The sequence below is a fragment of the Bombina bombina genome, chromosome 4, assembly GCF_027579735.1.
Source record: "Bombina bombina isolate aBomBom1 chromosome 4, aBomBom1.pri, whole genome shotgun sequence".
In the NCBI taxonomy this organism is placed as follows: domain Eukaryota; kingdom Metazoa; phylum Chordata; class Amphibia; order Anura; family Bombinatoridae; genus Bombina; species Bombina bombina.
Window position 1 is genome coordinate 479,523,351 of NC_069502.1, and position 14,706 is coordinate 479,538,056.

General features: G+C 41.1%; 1 protein-coding gene across 1 annotated transcript in view; it reads left to right on the top strand.

Annotated features, from left to right (window-relative positions):
• Positions 1-14,706, top strand: part of MCPH1 (microcephalin 1) — a 1,050,284-nt gene that overhangs the window by 49,923 nt on the left and 985,655 nt on the right. Inside the window, exon 4 of the mRNA XM_053710372.1 lies at positions 1,616-1,703. Within this exon, the coding sequence (XP_053566347.1) occupies positions 1,616-1,703 (88 nt within the window). The remainder of the gene's footprint in view (positions 1-1,615; positions 1,704-14,706) is intronic.

Consider the following 14,706-nt stretch of genomic DNA (forward strand, 5'->3'; position numbering starts at 1 on the left):
CACTTTAATTCATCAAAATTTACATTTCACTTGTGTTGTGAAAAAATACTTACCTTTTGATCTTGACAGCCGCTCCAGCTTTCTCCGCCCGTCGCAAAGCCTCTTCCTGGGTCTAAAATGAGGAATCCGACTTTCTCCAATCACGGCATTGAATCAGACACCGATTCCCCCGGGGGGAAGCCGTGATTGGAGGATGACTGATCCAACATTTCTGATGTCAGAAATGGCTTGCGAGGATCGGGGGAAGCTGGAGCGGCTGTCAAGATTAAAATGTAAGTATTTTTTGAGTGAAATGTAAATTTTGATAAATTAAAGTGACCCTGTTTTTAATCAAATTTTTTAAAAACCGGGCACTTTATCATCAAAATTTACATTCACTTTAATTTTTGTAAATTTGTCGTATTTGCCTTAGCTGAGGCATTTTTTTGGGAAAAAGGTTTTTCAAGCAGAGTTGCCTAGTAATTAGGACTGCCTTCCCTACCTTTCCCTCCAGATTCATCTGTGTCCTTCACAGCTTGGGTATTAGTTTTGTGGACTCTCGCTGCCATTAGAAAGAAAACATAATTTATGCTTACCTGATAAATTATTTTCTTTCTTGGCAGTGAGAGTCCACAAACCTGCCCTGACAGTGGCGACAGTCTTTGGCACCTCTATACCCCTTGTATCTTTCTGCTTTTCCTTTATCCTCGGCTTGAACTACTGGGAAGGTAGAGAAAGTGGGAGGGATACTTAATGGTTGTTTGGGGTGTTTTTGCCTCCTGGTGGCCAGGTGTAGTATTAACATAGGTGAACAAATGAATTTGTGAACCCTCACTGCCAAGAAAGAGAAAATCATTTTCAGGGAAGCATACATTATTTTGTTGGCTCCTCAGCTCTATGGCCTGACATCAAGATTTAAAGTTATATGAAACCCCATTTTTTTTCATGATTCAGAGCATATTGTTTTAAGCAACTTTTTTTTTTTTTCTATTGTCAAATTTGCTTCATTCTCTTGGTATCTTGTTAAATGGTGAGGCATATATGTGCAGTCACCAATCAGCAACTAGCTTCCAGTCGTGTATTGCTGCTCCTAAGCCTACCTAGTTATGCTTTTAAACTAAGGATAACAAGAGAATAAAGAGAGCCAGATAATGGAAGTAAATTTGAAAGTTGTTTAAAATTGCATGCTCTGTATGATCCATGAAAGTTTAATTTTGACTTTACTTTTTACCTTTAATACAAATGTGTTCCTGTCTAGTATTTTTTTTTAAATTATTTTATTGAAAGCTTGTGCATATATTCCAGCAATTTTTACATAGCAAATATAAGCATCCTCATAACGTATTTGCTGGCTTGAAGTTGAGTTTGTCTTATAAATAAACAAACAAATAACGTGGTTCTGCCACTATGTATTTTTGTAATTACATATTAGTATCAATGACATTTTGATGCTATAGTGGTTTATGAATGGGAAAGTTTGTTTTTGTGTATTCAAATAGTTTAATGTATTTGTTGATTTACATCCCAGACCCATAGCTATGTAAATAATAGGTGTGTTTTTTTTTATTTTCCATTGCTACAAATTTGTATATTAGAAACCTTGGAGAGAAAGAAATTCTTCTTTCTTTTTATGTAGGTGCATAGAGGCCGCAGAGCATGTGGAAGAGTCCTTGTTCCCAGCAATGAACATGAATGCAGGATTGCCTGACACGTTTAAAAAGAAAGTAAGACATTTAGGCATATAAATGCATGTTTGTTTTTTAATAAGCATGACCGGGTGAAGAGCTGTGGATTGTTTTACTTTAAGATTTTACACAGCCAACTATTGATCAATATTGAAGTGCTACATTATTCATGCATTTTTTTTTAATAATTTTTTATTGAGGTTTTGCAATACACACAGCATACAGTGAATGCCTAGTAAAATCAACAATATACTTATGACATTGTTCAGAAATAACAAAGAAACATTATTTGTACAGAAAGTGAAAAACACAACAATGAATAACAATAGGTAGGCTTCTCAAACCTCTATTTTATAATAATATTGCTAGATTGACTAACTAGATGGTCACTCATGGACCATTTTTGCGCGAGAAATAAAAGCCATATGGTAGTCAGATTGGAAGCCACTTTTGGGCTATATAGCAGCTAATAGGCAATAGCAGGTATGCACCGCTTGAGATACTCGGTATAAATTTTAGTGTAAAAGAAGGGGGGGGGGGGGGAGAAAGTCAGCAGACGAGAGCTGCTCGGAATATAGGGGATAATGGGGGGGAGAGGGGGGCAGAGCCTTCTATAATAGGACAGCACAGTAGCCAGGAGAGTGGAAAAAGATCAAATGGTATGGATAGGGGGATAGTTATATTTAATGGTAGGCATCCGTGTCAGGGTATAATGACTATTAGTTGTTTAACTTAGAGCTACACAATATACAACCTAATCCAGGTGTGCAGTCACAACAAAAACTAGTATAGGACAGCAAGGGGAAGATGTTACTTAATACCAATCCTTAAGAATAATATACAGTCACAACAATAGTAATAGGATATTTAAATACAATTTGACAGTCTCCTAGTTAGTATAGGGATGTAGGCTGAACATTATAGACATCCAGAATCTTTTATGTATAAATTCGGTCCTTTTAGGCCTGACTCCATACAACAGGCTAGATATCAGTAATTGAGGCGTCTTGGAGCATCCTGACCTGTGATGCTGGAGTGCAATAGTGTCACAAATATGCCTGGGTCACTGCGTACGATAGTGTCAACCTAAAGAAAACATAATTTATGCTTACCTGATAAATTTATTTCTCTTGTAGTGTATCCAGTCCACGGATCATCCATTACTTATGGAATATATTCTCCTTCCCAACAGGAAGCTGCAAGAGTCCACCCACAGCAAAGCTGCTATATAGCTCCTCCCCTAACTGCCATATTCAGTCATTCGACCGAAAACATGCAGAGAAAGGAAAAACCATAGGGTGCAGTGGTGACTGTAGTTCAAATGAAAAAATTACCTGCCTTAAAGTGACAAGGCGGGCCGTGGACTGGATACACTACAAGAGAAATAAATTTATCAGGTAAGCATAAATTATGTTTTCTCTTGTTAAGTGTATCCAGTCCACGGATCATCCATTACTTATGGAATACCAATACCAAAGCTAAAGTACACGGATGATGGGAGGGACAAGGCAGGTACTTAAACAGAAGTTACCACTGCCTGTAAAAAACCCTTTCTCCCAAAAATAGCTTCCGAAGAAGCAAGGTATCAAATTTGTTAAATTTGAAAAGTATGAAGCGCAGACCAAGACTCCGTCTTGTAAATCTGTTCAACAGAAGCCACATTTAAAAAAGGCCCAAGTGAAAACCACAGCTCTAGTAGAATGAGCTGTAATCCCTTCAGGAGGCTGCTGTCCAGCAGTCTCATAAGCTAAATGAATTATGCTTTTTAACCAAAAAGACAGAGAGGCTGCTGAAGTCTTTTGACCTCTCCTCTGTCCAGAATAGAGAACAAACAAGGTGAACGTTTGATGAAAACTGTAGTAGCTTGTAAGTAAAACTTTAAAGCACAAACCACGTCCAATATTGTGTAATAGACGTTCCTTCTTTGAGGAAGGATTAGGATACAAGCATGGAACAACTATCTCTTGAGTGATGTACTTGTTAGATACCACCTTAGGAAAAAACCCAGGTTGGTACGCAGGACTACCTTATCCGTACGAAGGACCAGATAAGGAGAATCACATTGTAACACAGATAACTTGGAGACTCTACGAGTCGAGGAATTAGCTACCCAAAAGGAACTTTCCAAGATAAAGATTGATATCTATGGAACAAAAAAGGTTCAAACGGAACTTCTTGAAGAACCTTAAGAATCAGGTTTAAGCTACATGGCGGAGCAACAGTTTTAAACACAGGCTTGGATCTAACCAAAGCCTGACCAAATGCCTGAACGTCTAGAATACCTGCCAGACGCTTGTGCAAAAAAAATAGACAGAGTAAAAATCTGTCCCCTTTTAAGGAATTAGCTGACAACCCTTTTCTCAAAAACATCTTGGAGAAAAGATAATATCCTGGGAATCCAGACTTTACTCCATGAGTAACCCTTGGATTCATAACAATCAGATATTTACACCATATCTATGTTCAATTTTCCTAGAGACAGGCTTTCATGTCTGTATTAAGGTATCAATGACTGACTCGGAGAAGCCATACTTTGATAACATCAAGCGTTCAGTCTCCAGGCAGTCCATCTCAGATTGATTCTATTTAGATGGTTGAAAGGACCCTGAGGTAGAGGGACCTGTCTCAGAAGCAGAGACTGTGATGGAAAGGATGACATGTCCACCAGATCTGCATACCAGGTCCTGCGTGGCTACGCAGGCGCTGTCAAAAACACCAAAGCCCTCTCCTGCTTGGTCTTGACCTCCGGAGGAAATCCCACTCCCCCGGAAGAAAAGTCTGACGACTTAGAAAATCCACCTCCCAGTTCTCAACACCTGGGATATGGATAGCTGATAGACAAGAGTGAGTCTCTGTCCAGTGAATTATTGTAAGACTTCTAACATCGCTAGGGAACTTCTGTTCCCCCTTGATGGCTGATGTAAGCCACAGTCGTGTATATTGTCCGACTGAGTATGATGTACCTCAGAGTTGCTAACTGAGGCCAAGTCTGAAGAGCATGGAATATCACTCCCAGTTCCAGAATATTTATTAGAAGGAGGGTCTCCTCCTAAGTCCACTATCCCTGAGCCTTCAGGGAGTTCCAGACAGCATCCCAACCTAAAAGGCTGGCATCTATTGTAACAATTGTCCCATCTGACCTGCGGAAGGTCATACCCTTGGACAGATGGACCCGACATAGTCACCAGAGAAGAGAATCTCTGGTCTCTTGGTCCAGGTTTAACAGGGGGACAAATCTGTGTAATCCCAGTTCCTCTGACTGAGCATGCATAGTTGCAGCGGTCTGAAATGTAGACGTGCAAACGGTACTATGTCCCTTGCCGCTACCATTAAGCCGATTTCATTCATGTACTGAGCCACCGAAGGGCGCGGATGGGATGAAAAAAAAAAAAAAACAACACGGCAGAAATTTAGAAACTTTGACAACCTGGACTCCGTCAGGTAAATTTTCATTTCTACAGAATCTATCAGAGTCCCTAGGAGGGAAACCCTTGAGATTGGGGATAGAGAACTCTTTCCTTGTTCACTTTCCACCCATGTGATCTCAGAAATGCCAGTACTACGTCCGTATGAGACTGGGCAATTTGGATGTTTGACGCCTGTATCAGGATGTCGTCTAAATAAGGGGCCACTTCTATGCCCCGACCGCCAAAGCGACCCCAGAACCTCCATAAAGATTCTTGGGGCTGTAGATATCCCAAAGGAAAGAGCTACAAACTGGTAATGCCTGTCTAGAAAGGCAAACCTGAAAAACGATGGTGATCTTTATGCATCACAATGTGAGGATAAGCATCCTTCAAATCCATTGTAGTCCTCTATTGATTCTCCTGGATCATAGTTAAGATGGTATGAATAGTTTCCATCTTAAATGACGGAATTCTGAGGAATTTGTTTAAGATCTTTAGATCCAAAATAGGTCTGAAGGTTCCCTCTCCTTGGGAACCACAAACAGATTTGAGTAAAAACTCTGTCCCTGTTCCTCTCTTGGAGCTGGATGGATCTCGTACACAATGTAAGAATGCCTCCTTCTTTATCTGGTTTGCAGATAATTGTGTAAGGCGAAATCTCCCCTTTTTTGGGGGGGGAATCTTTGAAATCCAGAAGATATCTCTGGGATATAAATTCCAATGCCTAGGGATCCTGGGCATCTCTTGCCCACGCCTGGGCGAAGAATGAAAGTCTGCCCCCTATAGGATCCGTTACCGGATAGGGGTCCGTTCCTTCATGCTGCCTTAGAGGCAGCAGCAGGCTCCTTGGCCTGCTTATCTTTGTTCCAGGTCCGATTGTCTCCAGACCGCCTTGGACTGAGCAAAAATTCCCTCTTGTTTTGCCTTAGAGGAAGAGGATGCCACACCTGCCCTGAAGTTTTTAAAAGGCACGAAAATTAGACCTTTTCTTTTTTTTTTTTTTTTTTTTGGCCCTTGATTTGGACCTATCCTGAGGAAGGGCATGACCTTTTCCTCCAGTGATATAAGCAATAATCTGCTTCAAACCAGGCCCGAATAGGGTCTGCCCCTTGAAGGGAAGTTAAGTAGCTTATTTATTAAAGTCACGACAGCTGACCATGATATAAGCCATAGCGCTCTGCGCGCCAGTATAGTAAAAAACAGAATTCTTACCCGTTAGTCTAGTCAAATGAACAAGGCATCAGAAAACAAAGGAATTGGCTAGCATAAGCTTGTCAAATATATTCATGCAATGGAGTCGCTTAACTGTAAAGCCTCATCAAGAGACTCAACCCAGAACGCCGCAGCAGCAGTGACAGAAGCAATGTATGCAAGGGGCTGCAGGATAAAACCCTGTTGAATAAACATTTTTTATCCATTGGATCTAAAAAGCACAACTGTCCTCGTCAGAGGTAGTGGTACGCTTAGCTAGAGTAGAAACTCTTCTCTCCACCTTAGGAACTGTCTGCCAGAAGTCCCGTGTGGTGGTAACTATTAGAAAACATTCTTCTAAAAAATAGGAGGGGAAGAGAACGGCACACCTGGTCTATCCCATTCCTTATTAAAAAATTTTTAGTAAACCTCTTTAGGTATTGGAAAAACATCAGTACACACCGGCACTGCATATTATTTATCCAGTCTACACAATTTCTCTGGCCCTGCGATTGTACACATTCATTCAGAGCAGCCAAAGCCTCCCTGAGCAACAAGTGGAGGTTCTCAAGCATAAATTTTAAATGTAGAAATATCAGAATCAGGTTAAATCATCTTCCCTGAGTCAAAAAAAAAAATCACCCACAGACTAAGCATATTGTGAGGTAGTATCATACATGGTTCTAAAAGCGTCTGTATGCTCTGTATCTACCCCCAGAGCTAACTGCTTTCCTTTAATTTCAGGTAGTCTGACTAATACTGCTGCCAGAATATTATTCACCACCTTTGCCATGTCTTGTAAAATAAACGCTATGGGCGCCCTTGATGTACTTGGCGCCATTTGAGCGGGAGTCCCTAAAGCGGGAGTCAAAAGGTCTGACACGTGGGGAGAGTTAGTCGGCATAACTACCCCCACGACAGAATCCTCTGGTGATAATGTTTTTAAAGACAAAAAAGGATCTTTATTGTTTAACATGAAATCAGTACATCTGGTACACATTCTAAGATGGGGGTTCCACCATGGCTTTAAAACATAATGAACACAGAGCTTCCTCTATGTCAGACATGTTAGAACAGACTAATAATGAGACTAGTAAGCTTGGAAAACACTTTAAATCAAGTTAACAAGCAAATATATAAAACGTTACTGTGCCTTTAAGAGAAACAAATTTTGTCAAAATTTGAAAAACAGTGAAAAAAAGGCAGTAAAACAAACGAAATTTTTACAGTACATGTAATAAGGTAACAGAGCATTGCACCCACTTGCAAATGGATGATTAACCCCTTAATGCAAAAAACAGATAAAAAAGACAGACGTTTTTAAAAACAGACACAACAAACTGCCACAGCCAACAGTGGGAAGCTTCAGTTAACTGTTTCTATGCAAAATTTAAGCCAGCCATGTGGAAAAAACTTAGGCCCCAATAAGTTTTATCACCAAACATATGTTAAAAAACTATTAAACATGCCAGCAAACGTTTTAAAACACATTTTTACAAGAGTATGTATCTCTATTAATAAGCCTGATACCAGTCGCTATCGCTGCATTTAAGGCTTTACTTACATTACTTCGGTATCAGCAGTATTTTCTTAGTCAATTCCATTCCTAGAAAAATATTTGACTGCACATACCTTATCTGCAGGAAAACCTGCACGCCATTCCCCCTCTGAAGTACCTCACTCCTCAGAATGTGTGAGAACAGCAAATGGATCTTAGTTACGTCTGCTAAGATCATAGAAAAACGCAGGCAGATTCTTCTTCCAAATACTGCCTGAGATAAACAGCACACTCCGGTGCCATTTAAAAATAACAAACTTTTGATTGAAGAATAAACTAAGTAGAAAGCACCACAGACTCTCACGACCTCCTATCTATGTTGAGGCTTGCAAGAGAATGACTGAATATGGCAGTTAGGGGAGGAGCTATATAGCAGCTTTGCTGTGGGTGGACTCTTGCAGCTTCCTGTTGGGAAGGAGAATATATTCCATAAGTAATGGATGATCTGTGGACTGGATACACTTAACAAGAGAAATATAGGTATAGCTAATACTATATGAGCAATTACATCCCATGCTATTAAATATGTGTCCCCAAGCTGCTATAAAAAGTTGTAGTAAGATAATTGAAATATCTGCACTTGGAGTTGAGGGAAGTGTGATTTGGTACCCTGTTATACAGGTTTTAAGTAGACATCTTGTCCCAAGAAGGTGTGTTTACCTAGGTAGGTATAGCTGTGTGCAATGAAGAATGCAGACGATTTTGACTAAACCTTATAGCTCAGACTAAGAGAGCTGTCAAACGAACATATGCTCTGAGGAGGATCTCCATAATAATAAATGTAGGGAACCTTGGTTAAGAAGGTTTTTAACTTAAGGATGCTCCGTAGTGGAAAAAGATAAAAAAGGCTGGTAACAAGGTTTTGAATAAACGTACAACCGGGACTAACAAAGACAACAGAGAGATATTATATATATGTTAGTCTCACAGTGAGAGGGGATGCTTGGGATACTTATCTGAAATAGGAACTTAATGCATATAGGGAGTAAGAACTTGCTAGCTGAAATATAGATGCAATGCGGTTCTATGCAAATGTTGGTATTCTATAACTTTCCCATTGCAAAGAGATATCTAGGGAGTTCTTAACGGTTCAAATGGCACAAGTGTAGGTGAGCAACAGTTCAAAGATATAACTCTAAAATCACAAGAATTGCTGTAACCCTAAGAGAGCTAATGAAAGTTCAACAAGCACAACATTTCTACTACAGATATGCTGATAAGACACGTTGATTGATAGAAAGGTACAATACTATAGATATTACAATAAGAACAATATAGATAGGGTGAGTCCTCTAGCCTGCACTAGTATAGTTAAGCATAACAAAACAAAAGAAAGCATCTCTACTGTCCTCTCAATAGAGCGTGTTTGTGATAGTGGATGATAACTTATATTCTAAACTGTTAGGTACTGCTTGTAAGGTTTGTAATAGGGGGAAATACATAACAGGGACTAGAAATGTGGGGAGAAAGAACCTCCTCTAAAAACTAGGAGCATATGCTTCAATAGTGAGGTATGGTGAGAGGTAAAAATCATGCAAGGCCATAGTTCAATAACATTCCTATCAAGATTTTGGCAGCAAACCTGAACCAATTAAAGTTATACTTGTATTATATCCTCCAGGGGAGAAAGCTAAAAATATAATATTTTGGAGGTAGGTAGTCCCTTTATCTCAGGTCCTTAGGCTGTCATTTGGGAGATCTATTATGTGTGAGTCAGATTCCTAGAATGGTACCAACATCCCCATAATGCTAGAACTGTTACCCCACACCAGATCTAGTTGTGCGTGTAGAAGACTGCTGAGTAAGTTGGGGTAAAATATCTCTGAGCCCATGGGAATAGCGGTGGGACTGCAGATGACTCCGGCCATCCGAGACTAGTATCATCTTCAATCTGTGCTATATAGGTACAGTTGTCATTGGGCAGCATGAACAGTCTGAGTGGTCTGTTTAGTTGGTCCAGCTGCTGTATAGTCCCAAGTACTAGAGCTGCTTCTACTTTCACTAGCGCCTCCGCAATGCTGGCAGGAGGAGAGTTCTCAGCAAGTTCTTCCACATCCTTTTTGTGGGCCATGCTAGGTTCAGGCTCCCTCCATTGTGCGTGCTGGAAATTCAAAATGCCTGCCGTCCGTGAACCAACGGGGACCAACTGCGTCTCCCCGGTCCGCAGAGGCATCAATACTGAGATTGTGCACAGCTGGAAAAGGTGAGTCGGCTCTGTTGTGTAGCGCATCAATGGTGCCGGTCTAACCAAATAGACAGCTCTTCTAATAGTAAAGCTATGTGCTCCATCTGCATTGCGGTTCTTAAAGTAATCTAGTGCGCTAAAGTAGGCCACCGTCTTCCCCAAAGATTGTGACGTCACCTGTAGTAATGGAGGTTTTCACGCTATTTGTTAAATTATCACCTGAACCAGTCATTGATCCTGAGCCAGCACGGCTCTATCTTCATATGTCACTCCTGTGTGTAATGATTTGCAGGTCTGCGGAATCCTTGGAGCGTATGGAGGTCAGATTAAAGCTATGGCATTCGTTATCCACCATCCTAGGCCTGCCTTCCCTGCAGAATACGATCTAGCTTTAGGAAGGTGGCAGGAGGAACGTAGCTAGTAGAATTCTTGCTAATCATGATTCTTATAATGTCCCAGTTGCGTCTTTATGACAATCTGCTTCCTTGGTGGCTGGTTTATAGCATCTAAATTCTATTATATGTGGGAACTCTGCAGAGATGTGTCCATTCTCTTTGCTAGTTGGCTCCGCCCCATGCATTATTTATTTTATATTTACATACCCAGATAACCTAAAAAAAGTTTATGTATTTTACTCTTTCAATACAGATTTTATATATATATATAGATATATATAGATATATAGATATATATATATATATATATATATATTTATATATTATTTTTTTAAGAAAAAAAACGTTTTTTTTGTAGGTGATCACCATATTTTCTTGCATTTTTTGGGGGAAGAGAACACTAATACCCCTTATTTAATGAGAAAGAAGACTCCTTTCATAGTCAACCCCCCCCCCAGAATGCAGGTGATCACCCACTAGATTTTTTTTTTTAATGACACGATGAGTCCACGGATCATCTTAATTACTATTGGGATATTCACCTCCTGATCGGCAGGAGGCGACAAAGAGCACCACAGCAAAGGCTGTTAAATTTCACCTCCCTTCCTTCCCACCCCAGTCATTCTCTTTGCCTACGTCAATGTAAGTAAGTGGTAAAGTTAGGTGTTAGAAAAGATTCTTCAATCAAGAGTTTATTATTTTTTAAGTAGTACAAGATTGTGCTACTTTGTTCTAGGGTGTTGCCGTAGTCCATATCAGTCTCTTCAGTAGAGCAGTGGTGGCTTTAGAGCAATGGGAACTTGTGGGACATAATTCTTACTGCGCCTCCCATATATTGATGCTGCCCTGCACCTGGAAAACCTGAGAGATTCTAACTCAGGACTTTCTTTTCATTCACATGTCCATATGAGGGAGAGGACCTCTCAAACCTGGGAACTGCCTTGCTGCCAGGCAGCATATGAGGTAAGTGCTGACTTTCTTTCTGGGGGAAGAAAAGGATACTCGGAAATAAAAGAGGGCACTTTATTTATCTATTGCATGGGACAATCTTCATTACTACAATTCATATTCTCCCCTAAGAGTATAGGGGACATTTGGGCAGTGTTGCAGCAGGCACTGGGGCTGATTTTTACTTTCTCAGTGGTTCCACATCTCCCCGCAGTTTTGTAACCTTTAAGCCGACCGGGAGAGTTCTTTGGCCATGCCCATGATGGGAGGTACTTAGGAGGCGTAAAGTAATTGCGCGCCCTTTTTACTCCGCTTCATGATAGCATGCTACTAGGCATGTACATATTGTAGCTGCATATGATCTCCTGAGACCGACATAGTGCGTAACAACTCCGGAGACCGACAGTGAAAAATCCTAGTCACACACAACTTCTGTTTAGAGGTAGCAGCAGAGTGTTGATGAGGTGTAGGGGTGTTTATAAGTTTTTATTTTTATACCTATCGATTCTAAAGGTGCTTAGATGTTTTTCACAGGAAAAAAGTTAGCTTATTATTAAAGAGACCGTAACGTTAGGTTACTTGCTTTTTGTAATAAAAATGTATTCATTGGATAATTAAATTGTTTAGTTGGATGTTAGTATGCCAATGTGGAACCACCAATCCCTTTCTGTTCCTCGTGTATTGAGAAAACTTTAAGCTACAGGGATAAACTTTTTTCTGAGCCAACATTTTCTGAGGATGCTGTTCAGGAATCTAATGACAATGTTCAATATATATCGCAGCTTTGTCCTCAAACGTCCCAGAGTTTACCGCCCTCACATGCCGTGCCCTGCGCTTCCTCTCTAGCTCCCGCTGGGGTTACTTTAAAAGACATTGCTTCTCTCATGTCTTCTGCAGTTTCAGATGCGTTGTCTGCTTTCCCAATGTTGCAGGGAAAGCGTAAGAGGAAAATCGGACATTCAGTAAGCAAGGTTTCTGACGCAGTTGTTACTATTTCAGATGTCCCCTCACAGAAGCTTGAGGAGGAGGATAACGTAGTAGCATCTGAAGGTGAGATTTCAGATTCTGACAGTGTATTTCCTCTTGCTGATACTGAAGTTGTATCCTTCAGGTTTAAGCTAGAACACCTCCGTCTGTTACTTAAGGAGGTTTTAGCTACTCTGGATGACAGCAACTCCACGGTTGTTGTTAATCCCTAGAAGCCCAGTAAGATGAACAAATATTTTGAGGTACCTTCCTCCATAGAGGTTTTTCCGCTACCAGACCGAGCTTCAGAGATCATTGCTAAGGAGTGTGAGAGACCGGGTATACTTATTTCTCCATCTCCTATATTTAAAAAGATGTTTCCCATTGCCGACTTGGTTAAGGAGGCTTGGCAAACAGTCCCCAAGGTGGAAGGAGCTGTTTCCACCTTAGCTAAGAGAACTACTATACCCATGGAGGATAGTTGTGCTTTCAAAGATCCTATGGATAAAAAAGTAGAGGGGTTACTCAAAAAGATGTATGTACACTAGGGCTAACAATGGCAGCCAGCTATGTGCATTGCTACTGTCACTAGGTCGGCGGCATATTGGTTTGATGCGTTGTCTGATGCTATTATGAGAGAATCTCCCCTGGATGAAATCCAGGATAGGATAAAGGCTCTTAAATTGGCTAATTCCTTTATCATGGATGCTTCCCTTCAAGTTATCAAACTGGGAGCAAAGATTTCAGGTTTCTCTTTTCTAGCTCGCAGAGCATTTATGGCTAAAACCTTGGTCTTGGTCTGCGGATGTATACTCTAAGTCTAAGCTTCTAGATTCCTTACAAGGGGAAGATCTTGTTTGGTCCTGGCTTGACGGAAATAATCTCTGATATTACAGGGAGGTAAAGGTCATCATCTCCCTCAGGATAAGAGAAACAAACAAAAGGGAAAACAGAGTCATTTTCGTTCCTTTCGAAATTTCAAGGGAAATTCTTCCTCTTCCACCTCCAAGCAGGAATAGTCTAAACCTTCATGGAGACCCAATCAGTCTTGGAATAAGGGAAAACAATCCAAGAAGCCTGCTGTTGATTTAAAGACAGCATGAAGGGTCTGCCCTGATCTGGGACCGGATCTTGTAGGGGACAGACTTTCCTTCTTCGCTCAGGCTTGGGCTCGAGATGTTCAGGATCCCTGGGCAGTAGAAATAGTGTCCCAGGGTTACAAACTAGAGTTCTAAAGTTTTCCTCCCAGAGGCAGGTTTCTGCTTTCAAGATTATCTGTAGCCCAGACAAAAAGAGAGGCGTTCTTACACTGTATAGGAGACCTCTCCGACCTGAGAGTGATAGTTTCTTTTCCTATTCGGGAACAGGGTCTGGGATTTTATTCCAATCTGTGGTTCCCAAAAAAGAGTGAACCTTCAGGCCTATTTTAGATCTCAAAATTCTAAACAAATTCCTCAAGAGTACCGTCCTTCAAGATTTAAACTATTCGTTCCATTCTCCCTTTGGTACAAGAGGGTCAGTTTATAACAACTGTGGATTTAAAGGACGCGTACTTGCATGTTCCCATTCACAGGGATCATCACAAGTTTCTAAGATTTGCCTTTCTAGACAAACACTTCCAATTTGTGGCTCTTCCTTTCGGTCTTGCCACAGTTCCTCCCAGAATTTTCTAAAAGGTTCTGGAATCGCTGTTGGCGGTGCTTCGGTTATGGCGCATTGCAGTGGCGCCCTATCTGGACGACATCCTGGTCCAGGCGCCATCCTTTCAACAAGCAAGATCCCACACGGAAATGTTATCCTTCCTGCGATCTCACGGATGGAAGGAAGATTTGGAGAAGAAAGGGTAACTTTCTTGGGAACCATAATAGATTCACTATCAATTAAAATTTTTCTGACAGAGTCAGGAAATCAAAGATTTTCGATACTTGTCTAGCTCTTCAGTCCACTCCGCGGCCATCAGTGGCTCAGTGCATGGAGGTAATTGGGCTGATGGTAGCGGCAATGGACATCATCCCATTTGCTCGGTTCCATCCAAGACCTCTGCAATGCTCAGGCAATGGAACAGAGATTATGCAGATTTGTCTCCTCGAATACTTCTGGAGCAGGAGACAAGGTATTCTCTTCAATGGTGGTTGTCTCGGGATCATCTCTCCCAGGGTACCTGCTTTCGCAAACCATCTTGTGTGATTGTGACAACAGACGCCAGCCGTCTAGGATGGGGAGCAGTCTGGGGTTCCCTAAAGGCTCAGGGAGTTTGGACAGAGTCAGTCTGTTCTACCTATAAATATTCTGGAACTGAGAGCAATCTTCAATGCTCTTCTGTCCTGGCCCCAGTTGGCCTCGGTCCAGTTTAACAGGTTCCAGTCTGACAACATAACTTCAGTAGCTTACA